The sequence below is a fragment of the Meleagris gallopavo genome, chromosome 12 (genome assembly GCF_000146605.3).
Source record: "Meleagris gallopavo isolate NT-WF06-2002-E0010 breed Aviagen turkey brand Nicholas breeding stock chromosome 12, Turkey_5.1, whole genome shotgun sequence".
NCBI classification, from domain to species: Eukaryota; Metazoa; Chordata; class Aves; order Galliformes; family Phasianidae; genus Meleagris; species Meleagris gallopavo.
The window spans coordinates 9,519,698-9,542,289 of NC_015022.2; the positions used below are offsets into that span (position 1 = coordinate 9,519,698).

The 22,592-nt window shown below is 40.1% G+C and overlaps 1 protein-coding gene across 1 annotated transcript in view; it reads right to left on the bottom strand.

Annotated features, from left to right (window-relative positions):
* Positions 1-20,566, bottom strand: part of FBN1 (fibrillin 1) — a 142,397-nt gene extending 121,831 nt beyond the window's left edge. Inside the window, exons 1-5 of the mRNA XM_010717420.2 lie at positions 20,514-20,566; positions 12,749-12,831; positions 11,746-11,844; positions 4,951-5,046; positions 3,290-3,385 (exon numbers count right to left, since the gene is read on the bottom strand). Of these exons, the coding sequence (XP_010715722.1) occupies positions 3,290-3,385; positions 4,951-5,046; positions 11,746-11,844; positions 12,749-12,831; positions 20,514-20,551 (412 nt within the window). The 5' untranslated portion in view covers positions 20,552-20,566. The remainder of the gene's footprint in view (positions 1-3,289; positions 3,386-4,950; positions 5,047-11,745; positions 11,845-12,748; positions 12,832-20,513) is intronic.
* Between the last annotated feature and the right edge of the window lie 2,026 nt (positions 20,567-22,592).

A 22,592-nucleotide genomic window follows, 5' to 3' on the forward strand; every position in this document is an offset into this window, starting at 1 on the left:
AGAGGTTGAGATAGTTTTATGCACTAATTTGGAGGACATCGTTCTATCAAATCTGATTGTAGTGTCTGATCTCTCTGAGTCTGTAACATCTCTTTTGGACATCACTCTGGACTTTCATCAAATGCTTGATAGAGGGATGTTTTCAAACGATCCCAAAGTGGCATCTAACACAGCTAGCTCAATTCCCCAGGCTCTATTTACAGACAAAAAAAAGGACTGTCAATGTTCTGAATCATCCTCAGGGAAAACTAAGCTAAATCTCTGACTCAGTCTCTTCAGTGACTCTCAAAGGAACTGCAAAATCTGTAACTCATTCATTATTGAAAGTTAAATGGTGTAAAGATGGCATCCATTTCTTAACCAGCAGAAGAAATTTAGGTCTGCTTTCACCTTGACTTTTCTATAGCCTGTGATTTATTTTTGTCAGCAATACGACTAAATGATATGCTTCAAGCTGAGTACACATCTCAGGCACACCTCTCAGAACTCAGTACTGACTCTGAAAGCTTTGGCCAAAATCCAGCAAGACCCTCAAGCATTTGAATAACATTATGCATATTGACATCTCAAGTTTGCATTTAAATGCACATCAAAGCCCATCACAGGATCACAGCCAGGGAACTCAGCACCTTCCAGAACTAATGGTTAAAGTTCAAATTTTAACTGAGTCAATATGCATGAAATATTTTCCTTTCTGACTATGTATATTAAAGGTATCTTAAATTGCTGTAGGAAGCATTTCCCAACTCCGCTAGTTTTTTACTGTTCAGCTTATGTCAAGTTCACCTTTTTGATGCACATTATCTCAAAGGAAAAGCAGCTCCACTGTATTTATGATACACCTGCATACACTTGTCAGTATGCTCAGGAGGCTCCCCTGCTCTGGAAGGATGCCAAGCACCACAGGCACAGCTTAGGAGCTAATGATACATGTGATAGACTCGGCCACATCACAGTTATCAGTCCAGTCCTCACAACACATTTCTCACTGGTGACACGATATGCACTCTCCCAGAACATGAAGAGGAACTCCACTGATAACAGTGATTGTAAAAACTCCTTTTGATCATATTTTGTGGAGCTTTATACCAACATTAACACTTCTAAGCCACACAAAAAGTAATTTGTGGGCTGAAACACTTCAGTGCTTCTCCCTGAAAAAATAAATATATAAAACTGCTCATGCCACAGATGTGATGGAATTTGCTGCACTGTGAAACAGTAGATCTTTTACCAGATAAGTTCTTTCATTATGCATGTATTTGAAACTATTGACAAAGAAGTCTGTAAATATTCATTAACAATCATAAGGTCAGCATTTTCTGAGGTAATACCAACCAAGCTAATTAGTCTTACAAATATGGGCCAAATGTATGGAAAATTAAAACACCAGACATAAAACAATGCAACTTCAGAAACTGGCTCAAACACCTGGAACATTTTCATTGTTTTCCATATCTGGTTATTCGAACAACCTCCCTAGATCTGGTTGCCTCAACACTGTTTTATTCAAGCCAATCCTAAGCTACAACACTCACAGCAATGGCTGGAATACACCTGGGTCTGTGACATACATGCCACAAACACGCTGCGACTCTTAATGTTAGCCAGTGCTTGCAGAGAAAAGCACTGTGTGATACGCAGTAGTAAATTACTTACATCACTGTTAGCCTGTGGCATGGCATACCCTAGAAGTCAAACCACAGCCAAACACATGGAAAATATGCGTGTCACAAAACCGTATCACTTCACATTACTCTTATATTGAGAAATGGTATTTTCACAACAATATGCCTCTCCGACTTCTCCCAGAAATGGGATAGTTTCAGAGACTATTTCTCTTGAGTAATCTCCCATTTTTTCCCCCTCCAAGCTTTGGTTATTTAAAAAAAAAAAAATCATGTCTCTTCGCAGGGCATGAAACTTGTCAATCTATTTACTGGAAAATGGCCATCCACATATACACATCAGAAGCCCATTAGGGAACATCACAAATCCACACAACATTCCAGAGCAAGATCCAAAATATGGATCTCTTTCTTAGTTGACAGATGTGTAAAATCATATGCAGCCAGACAAGTCCCTAATGACCACACAGGTGCACGTGCTGAACAATGCAAGTCTACTAAGATCTGTATTAGCTTATACTTGAAAAGTTATCTTCAGAAAACATTTTTCTGATGGGATAATGTGATTCTGGGACCAAAAAAACACCACACCCTTTTTTAGAGGAGGGGAACATATTAGCTCAGCTAGGTAGAGAGGCTGGAGAGAATCCCTGTGAAAGAAGCCAACTGTGAGAGGTTTTCTGGGAAGATATGACTATCATTTGGCCTCAGTACTGCAGTGATCTTTCACTAGAAATACTGCACCTTATTAATGTGTATGTTCTCTTTTACTGATAACTACAGAATCAAGCACATGTTCTAAGTAAAAACTGCTTATGGATGACACATACAGATTACAGCTTTCCAATTCAATTGTGCTCAAAGACATGTATGGGATTCCATGACAGTATGATTTGGCTCAAATGGCTTTGTGTCACCAGTTTCACACTCCACCCGACACTCGGAAGGAGCCCTGAGGGACGTGACTGAAGCTGTTAGCAGGCTTCAGCCCAATCAGGTGGAGTCAAACTGGCCGCCACAGATTAGGCAACATAAGAGCAGCATTGAATAATCTTTCAGAACTTGTACACTGCGGCTCCTCACCAGATTGAAGGCTCAAACCTTCACCCATGGAGAACAAACAAACAGTGACTGCTTGAAATTCAACAAATTTGTAGAAATACTCAGAACAACTGTAACCTAATGTCATGGTTTTATTTTTTCCAAACTTCAAGCTTTTAACCAAAGACAATTAACATTTTCCATTCCTCTTGCTGAAGAACGAGATTTCCAATGAAATACATCAACTGCTAACTCTATCAAATGAAAATGTATTATTTTTAAGATTATAAAATTTAACAGAAGGCTTATGCCTAAGTATTCCTTGCTGTATCTCTCTCAAATGAACAACTAAATTGGTTGAATATCATGAAACAAAAAACATATACCAGATGAGGCAACTGGCAGTTTGATAACAATACAGCTGTACAAGGTGGGAAGCAGAACTGAATAATCTCTGCCATAACATAACACACGAAACACAGAGGCAAGGTGCTACTTATCACTGGTAAGCAGACATATCAGAGAGATGCAAACAGCTCTTCTGATGACTTATTAAATTAAATCAAAGATTGGGTAAAAGCAATCATCAATATTTTTCATTTGTCAGCTTTTCCACATACCTCTTTCACACTGAGGTCCAGTAAATCCATATGTGCATGCACATCGGTTTGGAGCAACACATCTTCCTCCATTTAGACATCCATTTTCACAGACAGCTGTATCAAAAGGAAGGTAAAAGTAGTCTTTATTATATTATTCCCAGAAAAATAGGAAACTACATGCTTAACCAGCTCAGGTAAACTAGTAAAAAATGTAAACATAACAGGTCAGGACATGTTTTTTCTAGAATCCTTTGCTATTTCCTGGCCTCATTAGTATAATGAATTCATCTTTTCAAGGAGCTATAATGTAAACATGCTAATAACCACAGTTCCTCTGACCTCTCAGAGCCTCTTTGATGACCTGACAATTCCACAACTTTGAAATAACATCTCTTTCAAACTCTCAACAAAGAAGCACAGAAAAAGTAGAGATTGCTCATAAAAGGTGCAGGTGAAAAATGCACCTTTAAATTCTCAGAGGTGTTCCCGATATTCAAGCATATTTAACCATGCATTCGCTACTCTGCCATAATTTAAAAAAATAAAAATAAAAATTCAGTGTTAAAAGGCTTGTTACTGGTGTTTAATAATCCACAGTACCAAACAGGAGAGCAATATGCAATCAGTGTCTATTCTGATTTAGTTAATCCAAGATTCCCTGCACTACACAGTCACTAGAGCCCAGTTTTCCTCATAATAAACTCCAAAAGCAATTTCCTTCAAAAATAATCAGAAAATGTAACATTCACATGAAAAAAGGCTTTTTAAGTACAATTTGATGCTCATTGAGTAATGTTATTCTTTGTTCTGTTCACGTTCACTTCAGTAGAAAGAACATTTCCATTTATCCTCTTTTATCCACTTGATATTTCACAGAGAAGGCAGAAATACAATTCTTAATCCTTTCACCATGTGATCCTCTTCCAGATTATTAGAGTAAATTCCTGGTCTCACTGAAGTTCATGTTAAGTGTGCCATTGACTTTGACAGAGCACAAAAGGTTTTCATTAAATAAGCTAAACACATTTTCTCTGTCAGACCAATAGTTCACTAGATAGCAACACGACAGCCTTGGTTAAAAACAGCATGTACATCCGTATTTGAGTTTCTTCACAGCATTCTAGCCAAGAGCAGCAAGAGACCACCATAATCAGTTTGGGAGAGGCTTCAAGCAGCAAATCCAGGAATGTTGTTGGCTCAGGATTGATTGAGGAAATAAAAACTATGTCGATCGACAGTATCGAGACAATATCAAAATAAGTAAAACTTCTAGAGTGTAAGAAGAGACAAATCCCTAAAATAAAAAAGAGGCTTTGAATTAAAAAGCTCAATTTTATCTAAGATGAAAATTGAATCCCATGTAAATTCTGTATTTATGGCCTCTTGCTCTAGTGAGTGTAAAGCCCTGGAGGTCAACAGGAATTATGGCAGTGTGAGAACTGCAGGATCAAGTTATATCCAATTATTATGAATTCACATGATGTTTATTTTAATAGCACTGATCAGAAAGAATTCACTCGGCACTCATTACAAAGTCATGTGTTTTCCTGTAAAATTCCACTGTACCTGATCAAAAACAAGCTCAATACCAGCTGAAATTTACTGTTAAAGGCATCCAGTTCACGTATCTCAGAATTGTTTGATTGTACACAGTATCTCTACTAATAAAATGTACTTACGCTGTCCACAATGCGTTCCTGTATATCCCTTCTGACAGAGGCAGTGGTCATCACTACAGCTACCTCCATTCATGCACCGGATGTTACAGTGTTGTACTTGAAAGGAAAAAAGATTTTCCTGAGTTAAACCAAGCCAAGAAGAAACATACAACTATCTGCTAAGGAGGTTTCTTCAGGAACTGATTATATGAACTAGAAAGCAGCACTAGAAACAGAAGATGCGTATTTTAAGATGTATTTAAAATAGCATACAGAAAACAACACTGATCTACAGTTCCTAAGAACTACAGGCTGCAGTGCAAGAATTTGACACTACCTTCACTCACTGAAGTCAGCAGCACTTCCTACGGAGCATGAATCTGCAGAATTCATCTCCTAGCTCACAGTGGTGCGAAGAGATCATCAGTTAGGGGAAAGTACTGAACTTCTGGGAGATATCACCAAGGAGTAACAGTCTTATACAGGCAATGGGAAAAGGAAGCATTAAAAGGAAAGAAATAAGAAAGCTCCTGAGGACAGCCTGGCTCTTCCAAAACACACAGTACCAGAAGCTGATCTGCTCAGGTAGGACTTCCTGCACTAAAAGGTAAAGTAACAGGGTAATTCCTTTTTGCACGCCTTCTATGGGCTCACCCCACCGCCACATAAAGCTGCTGCTAGCTCCTGTGCCTGCAGAGCTCACAGACAGCACTTCCCCAGAGCCAAAGACCTTCCCTGCCAGGAGCAGAGGCCGAGGAGTAGCACAGCCCGCTCTCCTCAGCAGCAGCCCCACCATTTGTAACGATTAGCAAGCGGGCCAAGTCCGACGCCAGTAAAGCATAAAAGCATGTGCTGCGTTTTTCTAATAATAAGGACAAATATGCTTTTTAACTAGAGGTCAGGAACAACTTAAAGCTTTTCATCAGGCACAGAGCAGCCGGCAGGCCTCTCGGCAAAGTCCTTCTCACAGCTCCCACTGCCTAACACAGCTGCTAACAGGGGCAGCACACAAGTACGCAGCCGGGAAATGCTTTCCCTCTTAACAGGAACCACATGAAAGGCTCCTCCCCAGATAGGATTACGGGAGATCAGCATTTTAGTAGGTTGTGATGGAGCACTGGATACCTACCCCATGCTGTCTGAAATGCTCAGGTCAGAAAAATACAAATTGCACGTCCTGCCAAAGCCTGCTGCTAACAGGTGCCATGCCAACCACTAAATTTTTCCTGTTGCACAAAGCCCTTAAGCATTGTTTGGCTTTTTACAGTTTGAAAGTATGTGAGTGGAATCTTTTTTTTTTTTTAAAGCAGAATTAATAATTTTAACTGTATTACCATCTACAGAGATATGAGTCCACAGAATACAAGTTAAACATGCAAATGAAGAAAGGATTTTAAATAATCTAGCATTTGAAACACTGGTACACTTAATTCTTCAGTTATAAAGGTAAGCACTCTACCTCACATTTCTTTTGTGTCTAATATTTACGATACATCTTTGGATGTACTTCAGGCAACAAAAATGTGCTAACATTTCTCAACAAAAAGAGAAATTGTCTGCAAATACAGAGTGAGTATCTGGTGAAGATTTTTGGACAATGTCCTAAGTAGGTCAGAAAAAGGTGTATAGTTTCTTTAAAATGTGTAGTTCAACTTAGCTTTATACAATCTTAGAAAAACAGAGGGGATTACAAAAAGAATAGGAAATGATATCATCTGTCAAGCAGGGAAGGAACTTAAAAACCACAAACTGATTTCAATTAGAGCAAGCTATGCCAAGAGCTAATTTCCATTCCCACATGAAGACCAAAGCCATTTAAATAGTTTGAACTACATTTGAGATAAAAAGGTTAACAGTAGCTTATATGATGATTTTCGTATTATTTGTTCAAGTAACAGTAAAGTATATTTCCCCATTTTGGGATAAGGAGTGGTTTTACACATAACGCACACACACACACACAAAAGTTTCCATAATTTGTCTTACTGCTTCTCAAAGGAACTTTTCCAAGGTAAAATATTCCTTCCTCCTTTTTAAACTAAAATCATTACAGGAGAGACTGCTGGGACAACCCATTGTAATTACCAAAATGAGCTATTCTAATCAGTGATCTTTCTGCCTTATTACTATGCAATAAAACCAGTGACATCAAGTCAGTAAACTAATAATTTTCTGTTGTCTTTTACAGGAATGTTGAAAACAGTATTTCCAAAATAATACTGACTATTCTGAAATATTACCCTTCCAAAAGTTTATAGAAAAACATGCAAAAGGCTGTCTGGAGCTTAGATGACGATTTTAAGGCTGCATTTTTGAAACTAGCATACTACTGCAGGTCCAGAGCCTCAGCTATATCAACAACTCCGTTTGTGTCAGTAGAGATATTCCACTAAATGAAATAACCTGTCCCAAGGTACTGCATTGACTGAGACTAGAGGAAAAAGCACAGGAATTGCTGTAAGGATGGTAAGTCTATTCTTACAGCTTTGCCTTTTCTTGTTAACATTAACAAGTTATTGCTCTTAATAAATTATCATTCTCTTTCAGGTCCATTTTGTAAACAGTCTGCAATGGAAATTTCTCAAATCAAAACAGAGGCAACTGCAGGAATGCAGCTTTATAAACCTGCAAAAGAGACAGCAAGATCAAGTACATCCATGCGCACTGTGTGTGGGCAACGTTTGTACTGATTATCAAAGAGAAATGACATGCTGCACATTTAAACATCACAGTTTCTGACTTAGTAAATTCCCAGTAAATCTGAGCAAAAACTTCATCCATACAGAGTACACCATCACATCACAGCTGCTCCCAAAACATTCAGGGGATCACTAAGCAGTCAAAAGGTAACACACCCACACCATCAGCTCAGCAGTATCAGCTAAAAAATATGGGGGTGAAAAACCTGAGGAGCAGAACCTGGCGCCTGGAGCCCGGGGCACTCCATGGGAGAAGCTGCCTCATCTCTCCATGCCACTGCTGAGGAAATGCTCCCAGCCTGGCTGTACATGACGCAGGGCTTTGCCTGCCAGGAGCTGTAAACAAGGAATGATGGCCTCACTGCATCCCAGATGCTCAGCGTGCTTTCTCTGTCGAGTGACTGAGTCAGGAGATGGCAGCCAGCACCAGGCTGGGATGCAGGGCTGCATCCACGCAAGGCAGCAGCTGCCTGAGAAAACCCACAGCAGCCTCAAAAACTTTGGAAACTTTCAAAAATCAAGGCTTTTCACCACCTCTGACAGCAGCAGAATAAATCAAGGGGCTGAGCTCTGGCTGAGCAGACATCTCCCACACCGCCTCAGGGAGCAGCCTCCGCGGGTGCAGACCTGAGAGCCTCAAGGCTTCCCACCCAATCTCTAAGGAAACCTCAGAATGATGGCTCTGACAGCACGCACTGACTGACTGACCAGCTCTGTCCTCGGCTGAGCCAGCGGCAGGGGGAGTGGAGCAGGCCCCACATTGAGCTTGGGCAGTGCACCAGCCTGCTGGGGGGGGCAGGCGCCCAGCTCCCCTCAGCTGCTCCCTCAGTGCCCACCTGCAACCATGGATCTCCCTTCAGAAGCACTCCCATCAGCTAAAGCCTTTCTGCCTCAGCCAGCCCAAGAGGGCAGACTGCCTTCCCCATCCTGTGCACTGCAGCGTCAGACTCAAGCACAGCAGGTTGAGGGATGCCTCCGCATGTGGCAAAGCTATCTCCATGCCTACTGTAAACAAACCCCAAAAATTCAAGAATTACTGAGAAACAACCACTACTCAGCCAGCAAGTTCACTGATGTCATGAAAATCCCTGCTGAGAAAACCACCAGTTGATCTTTTCAACCACGAATCAGATTCCTAAAGCTGATTCGTAACCAGAAAAGTCCCAACAAGTGACCTGCTTAAGAATCAAAGTCAGAGGCTATGTTTTGCTTTTCAGTCTGCACTATTTGAGTCCAGCAGACAAGTAGCCTGTCAAAGCTACTCTGAGTTTGGTTTCTGACTATGGTTGCACACAAATCAAAATCTGTAACCACTAGTGATTCCTTAAGTACTAAACACAGATATAGCTTAGAATATTCAAAAGAAGACAAACACATCTCACGTATCAGGGCCCATATTTTTAATTGTGTGAAGTCCCGATATTTTCACCTTCTATCCGTTACTTGTATTTTAAATATAACAAACTTGTTTAAACCTGAGATGTAAAGCAACGTCTGCATATACAGAAAAAGACAACTGGCATTTATCTACCTGCCAGCATCCAGGGCAAGTCATCTAACTTAGCACTCTTGCAATACTCTGACTTTTGGCATTAACTACACAATTTACACAGTATAAAATGAATTGACAGATCATTTGATATGACTCAATCAGCGTGGTAATTACACCAGCATATTGATTGGACATCATCCACTTCTGATTTTCTTGCATTACTTCAGTAGAATTTTTTCTCATTTGTTAAAGTGTAATTAATAGATTGGTTTATGGATGCATATACAGACAAAACATTAATTGTAGCCAATGTGAGTTGACAGTAACCCTTTGATGTCAAATGGTATTTTTTACGTTTATGTTTCCTTTGTTTCCTAATAGCAGATCTAAGCCATTGTGGTCTATTGTGTAAATATGTATTCATGGGCTTTGTCTGCAGTGCCAACAGAGCAAATGACTTTCAGAAATTGTATGTTCTGTAAGTCCTAATGAGGTGCTGGGTCATAAAAGTTATTACACAAGAGTGCACAGAAGCAGTAATTTCTCTCTACAACAACTCAAGACACTTTTCCACTTAGGATTGATTTGCTTTACTAAGTAGAGGTGATGTGAAAACACACACATAAAAAAGTATCTGAAACTATTGCACTAATTAAAGAAGATATAAACAATATGTTTATATATTTTTACTCCACTGCTAAATGTTTTGGTACAGTTTACAGAAAAGCAATTTTAATGTGAGCCTTATAGACATATACAGCAGTATAAAGAAGAGAATGTCAGCACTGACTAAAGCTTAAAATTGGTAGAACATACATACTTAGAGAAAGTAACCAAAATAGCTAACTAGTATAGGCATTAAAAGCTTCTTGAATAACAACTGTAGTAAAGTGCTCTGTGGACCATTTATCTGTGCATGCAACTCCAATGAAGGCTAAAACTATGGAGACAAATGGAAGAATTTGTAAGAAAAAGAACCACAGGAACAACTGTAACTTTACTCAAACTCTATTTTGCTTTTAAGTCTTGACTCATAAAATACTTCAGTGTGGCCTAAGAAAAAATGAGGTAATACTAAAGCCCACTCATTCCCGTCTTTTACAAATGCCAAAACATGTAACAGATGTAGGGATCTACCTCTCCTTCTGTACTCTGGAGGGGACTTGGAAGAAGGTCATGCTTTGCTTTACTAGCTTACAGGATCAAGGCGGATGCACCTGGTAAAACAGTAGCTGCAAACCCAGGCAGGGATGAACACAGACACTTGTGCAAATTTTGCACTCTTTCTCCTCCCAGTACTCTCTGGGAGCTCCACAGCTCCAAACTCTCCTCACTCCAGTCTCTCCTAACAGACATTGCAGGAGCACGAGAGAGGGGTTGAACTATGAAGAACAATATTTACCATTTTAGTACATGCCATTCCATTACATTCCACAGTTGTTATTGTTTTTCCACTGCTACTGCATGAAAAGGATGCTAAAGCCACAAACTGAAGTGGTCGGTTATGTGGGAAAACTCTTTTCAGCTAGGAAAGCAGGAAAACAGCAAGGTAGAATATAGGGGCCAAGCAGACCACATATTAAGACTAGTGAGATATTCAAAATGAAAAGAATGATAGTTTTGCTCAACGTTACAGACTTCCCCACTGACTTCAGTGAATACGTTGTTCAGATAGTTACAGGCATTCGCGTGGAAAAATTTCCCCCAACTTTCTTCCTCAAAACTTCCTTTTTCATACAAATATCAGGCTCTTCTATATTCAAAGAGACAAACACCATATTCAAATGAGAGTACAGTGGAGATTAAAGCTGGCATCTCAGATATGAATGGAGAGACTATCCCAAGCATGATCCTACTTCATAATCAGATATTCAAGATTAACCACTGAGCTGTTTTGCTCGCTGTATGAATTCCACGTTACTCATTTTATTCTGGGTCTGGGAAACACTCCTTGAATAACTGAAATCCAAACATTTCTAGAAAAAGTCATCTCTGAAAATTTTTGTTTCCAAAGCATCTGAATTTTTCAGATGAAAAGCTGTTTCATTTAAAAACTTTGACCTCTTCTGTACCTCCAGCATCTACAGAAGTGTCACTCTAATGAGGTCAGCAGCATTAGTTTCAGTAGATATGTACCGAGTCTGACAAGGAAGTCCTATAGCACTTGACTAACTTACTGCAAATCAGTAGGCCTATATGTGTAAGCAATAGAATAGTGTCTGGCTACAGTGACAGTAGAATTATAAAGCAAGATAAATTCAGCCAATTGCCAGCAGAGATCTCTCTCTCATTACAATGGCATATCTGTACATGTCTAATGTTGAATAGAGATATGACATTTTCCAGAAAGCAAACAAAGACTGGAATTAGTATTACAAACTGACAAATAAACATAACTTATAATAAAACTAACTTAGCCAACAAAAAGCATCTTCAATAGCTAGCTTCTGAGTCATTCCTCAGTTTCATCACAGAAGGCTACACTCACTGTCTTTCTTGTGTTGATGTATGCCTGGTGACTAAGATGCTATTTGTCTTAAATACTGAGCACTGAAGTATCTTATGCACCTTATCAGCTTGACAGGCTCAAAAGAGCAATATAAAAGACAAAGAAGAAATACTTACTTGATTTTGAACCACAGGAGGGGGCTATCTGACCATTTGGGCATGTGCACATGTTTGGTCTAGAGCAAAATCCATCCCCACAGGAATGTCTGCAAATTGCTACAAATAAAACAAATACCTTTAAAACTTGCTTTAAAACCCCCAAAACACATTAAAAAAAACCAACCACCTGATAGAAAATATGTATTCAGCACCAACCACCAGAACACATATAAACTCATTAAATTGCATACAACAGATTCCAAGAGTGTTCCTTCCATTCATCTTTGTCTCTGTAACAGAGAGCTAACACCTGGAATTCTAGTCTCTTATGATAGGAACATATCATAGACTGCATTAAATACATAGGCAGATTTCCTTAGAAAAGGGAAACTGTGGTCCATTTTCCCAAAGCCGTCCCTTTGGAGGAAGGATGGCTTAGATGCAGCATTACAATGCTCCCTTTATTTCTGCACCACAGATACAGCAGTGCAACAATTCCCATGAGAGCAAACTGCCTCAGTATCTCTGAAAAGGGTCTTATCAGCCTTTGGGAGCTGCTTACGGTACAACATACCATTACGTGTGAATACATATACAGCAACATGATGAACATATGTATACACTGATGTCCCTACGTATACATTTCAGGGATATGGTCCAAACAAGCAGAGTAAATGTACTTGCTGGCCCTGCCTCCTTCCATTTACTTAAATAGATTAACATATTCCACAGCTACTCGCTCCTGAGAGTCCACACACTCCTTGGATCGCTTTACCACAGACTTAAAAAGAACATGTGGATGAGATTAATCCTTTGTTAAATACTGGTATCACATCGCTATATCGTAGCTCACAAAACTTTGTATATTAGCTTAATATATTTAAAACAGTAAAGAAATGATGTGTAGCTGCTATTGAAACCATACAGAAACACATTTCAGCTCTGGTATACAATTAAAAATACCCTGACATACAGGGACAAAGATAAACCTCAGTCATAACATACAACTAGATTAACTTACGGACTATGCATTGGTTTCCACCAGGTAAAGTTTTCCATCCAGGGCAACAGTAAGCATTGTAACGTGATCCACACACATTTGGTCTGGAAAAAAAAAAAAAAAAAAAAAAAAGACGATTTCTTATTTTTGCTCAGAAATGTGTTTTAAAAGTAGAGTCATAAAGATGGAAAAAGTAGATCACTGCAAAATACATTTCAATAATTAAATCTAAAAGTGTGGTATGTTTTTAGCAGAACTGTATGCCTATGATCATTAGGTTTTTTAGGTGACACATACTTTTATAAATTAAAGATGACATAAAATAAAAAATCAAATCAGTAACATGTGAACAACAGGAAAAGAATGGACAAAATTATCTCCTACCAAGCCATATCCAAAAAAAATACCTCACAGGGTTTTGTAGCAAAACACCCCTTTAAATACAAAATCTATTGGTGAACACGGAGGAAACTCGGGGCATTCTGAATCATAACTTCTAAGCTTCTTATTGTTTTCACTTCTTCACTTTGTAGCATTACTACTGTTCCCTCTTTTGTTTCTGAGCAACACTTTGCATGCATGTATGAGTAAAATCACACCAATCATGACATAAGCCAAATAAATGAGCCCAATTGTGCATAACAAAACTGACTTGCTATAAAAAAATCAAGGATGTGCATGTAGACAGACAGGGTTCATGTGAAATGCAGGTGAAGGGCCTACTGCAATGAGAACTTCTCAAATGATAGATCCATAGGATTTTTTTCCATCCCATCCCCCTCATCAATATTTGCTCTTTCAAATAAGGATCTCAGAAGAGTCTCTAACAAAAGCTGAAGGGACGTGACACCAGCCCTCCCATGATTTCATTGGTAAAAACAGAAAAATGGAAACTGTTCTATGCCACACAGTAATAACTTCTCTAAAATCTAAGTCGCATTTATTTAATGCAACTCTCCATATATATAAAGCCAGTACAGCACACCTTTGAAAAAGAAAAAATTGTCTCCTTTTTCTCTGTGTTTCATAATCTTAAGGAAAATTTTACAACCTGTATTACTATTCTGAGGAATTACTCAATAGATTAACGGAACTAAAGCTAGCTATAAACTAGTACTTCCCAGAAACTGCTATTTTAAAATATTATATACAGAATAGAGACAGATTTAAAGTGCTTATTGTTTCAGGAAGGGTTTCTTTATTATTATTTTGCCCTTTCTCTTTCAGAAAATTCTTCATCTCTGGTATTGCAAAGTCTAAGTAAACAACAGTTACCTCATATGGTGAGGCAACTTAAGAAAAACAATCTTAATATATACAAACATTCAATTATGCACATTTTCTAAATAACAAGATTTTTTACTGTATTTATTTAGGGATTTGCAATGTTAATACAATTTCAAGTACCCTGATTACCCCAACTTTGGTAACACCTAGTATTTTCATTAAGTGCTTGGTCAGAAATACTTAAGTCAATGCAAACATTATCATTATCTTCCACTGATTTTCTGTAATTACAAAGTGGTAACTGAGACTGTGAGCAACACAACTGGGCATGTTGCAGGGCCCTTTTCCCTTCCTGCAGTCTTCTTATTCATATAATTCCGATGTATTCAGTTTTAGTAATGTCAGCTACTTCCCTGCAGGGCTATAACCATGTAACTTTCCTAGAGTTCCCTGTTCATCAATGCCAAATGTTGCTCCATGATCATCTGCCAAGTAAGACTGGCAAGCAGACAAGCGAGATTGCTTTTCACCTTCTCCGGTCAGAAGAAATAATGGAACTTACTAAGACAGACAGAATGGATTTGTTGCTACCTGCTACAACTGCAGGCATAAACCACCCATTTCTGATCCAGGTTGTTAATAATCTGTAACCAGCTGATCATAAAGTGATATGCAGATGCTCTGTTAAATTTCAGTCTCAGCAAGTACTTGGTTTTGGGGACCATCTGGTCCAAGTTAAGAGCCAGGAGCAGACTTTTGAGTCACAGGGAAACCCAATTTTTAAAATCCGCTTCCAAAATGGGGCTCTGGAAAACCTAGATGTGCCAGCAATCATGAAGTCAGAGACCCTGAGAGCCTTGAGGCTGTCCACATGGTAGACTACGCCATACACCCAAAAGCTCCAACTCTGAGGCAGCTTGCTTAACTTTCAGAAGAGAAAAAAGAAGAAGAAAAAAGTCATCAAACTGTACTTGCATGGAACAGTCTGAGTCTGACAAGTGTATTTTCCAGTGGAACACTTTTTCGTCAGAAAGCTGCTGTCTAGCTTATAAAAGAAACCTGTATTACATTCTGAGCTCTACTGTAGGCTTCTTTCAGAGGGAAGAGGTGTTTTCTCCTTGTGCCTATTTGTAAAATCTTTAAAAGGAGTTAAGTTTGAAAGTTACTTTCATTGATATTTATGAGGTGATCAGACACTAGGCCAGTAAGTGCCTGTAAATAAATAAAGCATTTAAGGGGATAACAATTTACCTCATGCTAAATCACGGACACCATCTATCAAATTTCAAAGGCTCTATCATGGTATTTAATTTAAGCAGTTAAGCACCACTGTGTTTAATAGAACGTATCTTCCCGCTGATATTATAGGCTATGAACACTAAAGAAGCATTTTATATTCTTATAAAACTGTTCTCACGAACAGCACTACTGAGTTTGGTAATAAAACCTGATTTTGAATGGTAAAGCAGGAAAAAATGCACCTACACAGCCCCCTTGAAGCACAACCTCGCCCCTCTCTCTAAGTGGGAACCTATTTCCTATAACTCAGCACACTCTGGCCATGAAGCCCAGCATGGAGACAAAGATGGCAGGGGCAGACAATTCCACATCTCCAGAGCAAGCCACGCTTTTGAAAGCTCTTGTGGTCTCAGCCAGTGTAGTAGTGTCAGGAGCCAAGGACACAACTCACTGAAAAACAGGTTTAACAGCTCCTACAGCATTGTAAAGAGCGAACTATGTCTGAAATGGTCAAAAAAAATGACCCGACTGATCTTTCCAGCTCCTCCTTGTTTTGGATTACAAACTGGATAAAATAATGACCTCCTTTCCCAGATCAGTAATTTATGCTCTTAATTTCATGGAAGGTTTTGGGGGGGGACTTTTTGGGGGTTTTTCTTGCAGGAGGAAGGGGAAGATTCAGAGGAAAGGCTTTCACTTTATTTTAGTCACTTCTAAACTTGTAAGTCATTAAGGATTTATGTAATGGTGCAGTGCTGAGAGACACTGACTGATATCCAGAGTTTCATCGAAGACATCCAAAATAAACAAGAAATTATGTCTTTGATGATATGTAAGTACAAATTCAGTAGCAAAGTGAGTTGAATAATTATCAAAAGACATTAGTCATCCACTAAAAAACAGCAGCGAAAAAACACGCATCTGGAAATTCCAATAATTAATGTTTGAAAACGACAAGCTTGGCTGACAAGATCTGCATGCACCAAACCAGCAGATTTCTTAAGAAATAACCGCAGGGAAGCTCCATTCCTGCCGAGAAGGGACCACCCAGCACAGGAGGAGGTACCTGGAGCATTGCTGCATCCTCCCCGGGCCCTGCAGCCCATCCAGGGGCGTCCTGTTGCTGCGTGTCCCCGTTCGCCCTACCCAGGACCCCTCTCCTGAAGACAGCATCGCCCATCAGCCGCTCCCAAGGCAGGAAGAGCTTCTGGCAGTGCTGCGTGTGAGGCTTCGGGCAGACAGCCGGACAGCAGCACTGCCATGCGCCAGCCAACGCTGGTGTAACCCAGGTTGAATCAAGCCCAAAGCGTGGGTCTGGGGTAAATGAGACGGAGAGACCAGACAGAGTGGGCAGGGGACGGCTGAACTCCAGATAGAGCAGAGCCAGGGCGCTGGGGAAGCTTTCTCTTCACTCCCACGTCCCACTTCACTCCCTGTGCACACACACGGGGATTCCTCATGGCCTAATGAACAATTTCGATTAACTCCTTGGCTGCAGCAGCTGGCCTATGTTTAACATAATGTAGAGACACAGCTTTCTGGCAGAAGAGAGGCAATTTAAAGCAGTACTGTCAGCCAACTGTTATTTTTAGAGGAGCAGTTAGTTGCCTAGTTTTCTTCTTATGTGCATAGGACCGGTACTTGCTAAAACTGACACCAAAATTATTTGCTGATCCCTTCCAGCTAGAATTAGAGCGGGGCTTCCTTGCTTGCACAGGGAGTTAATAAGAATGACAAACTGCATTGAAAAAAAAGGTATTCTGGACTTAAAAATGTGGCTCTCTAAGTCAGACTCTAACCAACATATTAAGAAATAGTAGCTCTGGAATGTGAAAAGGAGTAACTTTTACTCTTCTTTTTTTCCAGAGACACATAATCGTATCTCTACCTTTTGCTGTAAAGCAGCTTTACATACCTTCTCAAACTCTTCAGCACCTCAGAGCAAATGCTAAAAGTACAAATTGGCCCCGACCTGTTGACTGTGCTGCAGCTTTATTCAACTTTCCCACAGATTCAAGAACTTCCATCCTTAGAGATGCACAGAGCCTGACTGGGCAGAGCTGGAAGCAACCCAACTAAGTTCACCTGCCCTTAGCAGGGGCTGAGCCAAATTTCAATCACATAAAAGGAAAATCTCAGAAACGATGCTAGACTCCAAGAATAAACAAAAGAAACTGAGTTCCTGTTATCCCACAAAGTACACATTTTTAAGCAAAATATGTATTTTACACACAAGGGATTGCTTTTGATATACTTATTTTTGCCAAGCAATAAGTGAGCCTGGATGTTTGTGCCATGCAGAGAGCCTAATACGATAACTATTTCTCACCCTGACAGTAAGGATACCGCTGTCCCAGAATCCTGGCTCAGTTCAACTAGAAAAATAACACGCTGAGCAGCTCTACGGGTGTCTTTGGCTCCGGCCTATGTACAAGTCAAGAGTTCAGAATGACACGCAAGTTTCCTGCAGCAAGACTGAACACTTTTCTAACCCTAACTTCCATCACACTGTGACAGCTAAATACAGCAATCCCACAGCAATATTTGACATTAAGTGAATTCTTCCGCGCTTGCTCTGAAAATCTGCCTGTGTCTTTTCCATGGACAGACTCATCTAACCTGACAGCCAGGCTTTGTTCCCATTCACAGCCAGGGACAGACGCGTTTTTGGCACGTATTCCCTCATTGTTCCACATGAGAATGTCAGTGGGTCCAGAGTGACTCCCAGTTTACATGGCTGTACAGGGCATGTAAATAAAAAAAGTATGCCGCCACAAAAACTGTCTGCTGGACAAGACAAGCATAGTTGGGATCCAGCAGGTATTCCCTTAAATTACATTAAAAATAGAAGAATAATAACTGTAATGATAATAAAAGATTTAATAATTAGAACAAAATATTATTATTACAAAGTGCATTCAGAGCAAAAGAAATTGGAGCCTTTCTACCCTGGTGTCCCTCCATAGCACCCCATAGGAAAAAGCAGTAGCTGTGGCTCTAGGGCAGTGCTCAGCCCTCCAGACATCACTTCCATTGGCGGTGCAGGAAGACATGAGGTTGCAGCTCCCACACCACTTCCAGCACTCGCTTTGCAACTGCTGATATCAATGCAGGCGGACCTCTAACAATCTTCCAGGGTACCAGCCAGCACAGGATTTGCCAGCCCGTGCCATGCACTGATGGGGCAGCAGCACAGGAACCGTGTGTGGCATGTGGGAGGTTGGGATGGGCTGGTGTTATGCCATCCCTCCTCGGAGGGCATCCAAGAGCTCACAGAGAGAGTCTCATAAACCTGACAGCTGTATCAATGCTTGTCAGCAAATGCCCTTGGGTGTTAAACAACTCCTCTAACTCGTATTTTAAAATGCTCTCTGGTAGGCTACTGGAAGATTTACTTTTGCTAAGACAGAAGCGTTCCTCCTCCTCCCTCCACCGCACTCTGTCTCCTACCCTCTGACTCTCTCCAAGCTGGGATAGCAATGCTGTGGTTTTGAAAGGTCAGTTAACTGTATATCTGCTATCGTGCAATGAGAACACCCTGCTGATGTTGATTCCAAGTTCCAATTCACCTTGTCCCCAGCAGTCACTTGTAGTTTACTTTGTATACAGAGAGAAGAGGAAAAAAATGGAATATCAGAGGGAAAAACAAAGAAAGAGAAAAGAGGCAGAAAAATAGCGTTCCTGAAAGGAAACAAATTCTATTTTGAAACCTCAGCTGAACACCACTGGATATTCTGATGTCCTCCAGCAAAACATGAGAAAGAGGGAAGCTTGAAGAAGAGGATGAAAATGATTAAGCCTGTAGACAAAAGAACTGCGGCTTTCTTTCGGTATTTTTGAGGCTTTAATGGTCATGAATCATTTCATAAAATGAAAAGTAAAAAGGAAAACAAAAGATTCTCCAGCAAGTCAACATTCAAAATATTCTTCCAGATAAAAGCTGGAACTCCTTCATACTTCAGTGAATATGTACATGCAAAAGCAGAAAGCACAGGTTTTAATTTAATAGCTCCATTTTGCCTTCCAGGGTACCTTCCAGAGAAAAGCCCAAGCTTTAAAGAGCTGCCATAAGAAAAAGAAATAGAGACACAGGAAGAATCAATCTACACATCAACCTTAGCATAAATGAGGTTGGTTCTGTAGGTCTGAAATCCTAAATAAATAAATAAATAAATAAATAAAATTAAACTGAAGTGGGAAAGTCAGATTTGAGGAGAAAACAATCAAAAGAGACATCCACGATACAAGACTGAAGAGCTAGAATATATTTTCCAGTGGAGTGCAATGGATAATCAGAAACACTCCAGGCCACAATTGTTCCATTTTACAAAAATATTTACTGAGTCTGGGGAGTAAGACCAAAGTGACATAGATGCATCTATGTCTCCTTTGTCTTTAGGATTCAGGATGGAAATGAAGAGTTACAAGATGGAAGGTGATCCTACTGCGAGAGAAAAAGCTCATGATTAATCTCTGACTACTTCCATATGTATACATTCAAATATCCCTACCTCCTATAGTCTTGTTTAAGGAGAGATGGCTTCTGACTAGCCAACGTTCACTACACTTACATCAAGAGGAAGTTCTGGTGATCCCTGCAGCTAAATAGTTTGTATACTACTATTCTAATAACCAGGCTGCTAAATCCATGTATGTGTTTAAAGCGGCCCTTGTCAAAACTTGCACTGAAGTTTATACAGAAAGCATTCACATTTGCAGGATGGAAGATGAATGATGACAAACAAGACCGTTTGAAGTGAACAGCACAGCTGAATGACACATTGCAGGAAAGGAAAATAGGCATTAGGAAAACAGAAGCTGCAATTTCATTCAATAAGAGCCACTATAAATGAATTAGACAGCCAGCCCATTCCTGCCAAACATTGGCCCAGTGATTCTCCTATTGCTCCCAAAGAATTGAGGGCAGCCCCATGCTTCAAAGTCCGTAGCCTCAAGCCCACTGCAGTCCCAAATGCTGTCACTTCAGTACTTCACTGCAATGAAGCTACATGAAGTAGAGCAGCTCAGCCAGGTAATACAGCAAGCATATCTAGATCAGATTGGACTACCACTGAATACAAAATGAAGTTTGTATTGGCTGTCAACAAGGGAGAAGTTTATTTTTGCAAATCTCAAACTAGCCCTTTATTGAGGAACATATTTTCAGAACCGTGATTTGGCTTCTTCAGTCTCCTCTAAACAACTCTCCCAGAGCTAACACCATCTGCCGTTCAACAAAAGTTCAACAAAAGGGTCTGGGCAGACAACCCTGCTCAAGACCAGACAGACCCATCATGTATCGAAGGAAGAAAATGATTACCTGGAACACGTGGACAGAAACAGTGTAATCCACAACATCTCTTATTTTTGGAGCAAGAACTGTAGCGTAATTCTCATTCTAATTAGCCATCCAGCTACTCATAGCCACAGCCAGCTTTCAAAGGACACAAGGACACATCCTGGATGGAGAACAATAATGTTTCTTCCAACAATGGACACAAAGTGGCAAACCCAAAATGAAATTCTACACCTGGAGACTAAGTACAAAGCGATGGCAGGCCAGCTGAGATCCATTTAGCAGCACCTGGGTGAGGGCAGCAGACCAACCTGATACAAGTAAGAGCAACGTGGGGCAAAGTAACTAAATAAATACATAAATTAAATAAGTGAAAGAAGGGAAGAAAGGAAAGGAACTACATCCAACTCCTGATCATCAACATGTTGTCTTTGCTAAGTGGGGCTTGGTGACAGGAAACTTTCCTCATCCAAGTCCCCTGAGCCAATACTACAATATTTCCAACACAACCACGTTTCACAGAGTATGTCAAGAAGATTGCTGCACTGTTTATCATAGCCCTTTTCTTCTGTTTGCTCTTTTTGTGACTTATTATCATCAATGGAAAATAAACACCAAATAATTCAGAAGTACTTTTCTGATGTACTTCGGAGGGAGGAGATCTGATTCAGATTTCAAATAACAGACACAGAAAAGATCAAAACTATTTCAGTCCAGCTGCAGTATGATATGAGAAAAGCTCACAGGGGAAGACAGGCTGAGAGGCTGGTAATAGATGCACGTGTGTCACTTGTGAAAGGCAACCTGGGACAGTACTCACCAAAAGTTTACACCATAGGATGGCTTTTCATGGGCATGCCCAAAATGCATTGAGTCCTAATTCTGAGCTACAATCCATGCAGGCCTGGGAGTCCAACCCCATAAACCATAAATTACAGACTGGATTAAGGCCATTTAAAAGAGGCAGTGTCCAAATGACAGGATTTGGAAATCTCAGTGGAGAGCACCAGGATTACATAGGCTTGGAGACTTATTTACTTTTTAATGTCTGCCTTCAGGCTTAAGAAGAACGTGGAACTACAAGAACACCATCACGGGAGCTCCTGCACTGCTCCTGGCTCTGGATAAAGAAACACAGGGCACGCTACTGTCAGACAGCTTTCATTAAATGCATTTAAAAGTTACATACAGTGCTTAACTAGTATATTCAAAAACATAACTAAACTACATTGTGGCAGTGAGGAGGACATCTTTTAATCTACGTGATTAAAATGGAAAATAATATGTTACCACTCTCAGCATGAGCCCTTCAGCAAGCACTGATAACAACCAGTGCCCTGCATCCTGCTCCCCAGAGAAAGTCACACCGACACCAAACCGCATCCTGGGAGCGAGCAACCAGGCAGACGGGACATGATGCCAACACCTACGAACTCATCTCACTCCTTAGTTAGATTTCCATTTATGTACAGAATAATACTATAAGAATAATAGTAAAAGTAGGATCCCGGCCTCCCTCCTGCTCACAGAGGGACGCGGGCAAAGCGCGGCACCAGCAGTCAGAGGTGCGCAGGCCAAAAGTGGTACGAAAAATGTTTGAGGTTTTTCAGTATAAACCAATATTTACCGGTATGGAAAGTCTGCCTTTCTTCAACAAGCTTTTAGTGGTAAATATTGGTTTAAAAGGAAAACCAGAAGCCTTAATTATATACTTGAATACTGGAATTATGTTATAGGTTTATAAGATCTGTTTTATTTCTGAGTGGTGATGCACAAAAAGGGTCAAATCCAACTGAAAACCTGTGAATTTCATTGTTTGAGTACAACCAATAGAAATTGGTCCAAGAAGACCAACTGCCTGTTGAATAGCTTTAATCTGTAAGTTTATGAATTGCAGTGGAGCTGTTACGTTCTGCAATATTCACTATCATTTCCACTTAGTAACAACCATGAAATTAAACTACTCCCGCACAAATGTATTTAAGGAGCATCTGAACTGCAAGCATGCCACAATTCAGGTATCTTGAAGAAGTTTTAGTTCTTTCAAAATTTCTGCTGAGTTACTTGTTAGGCAAATAATTGCTTTCTTTGTCCGTTATACTG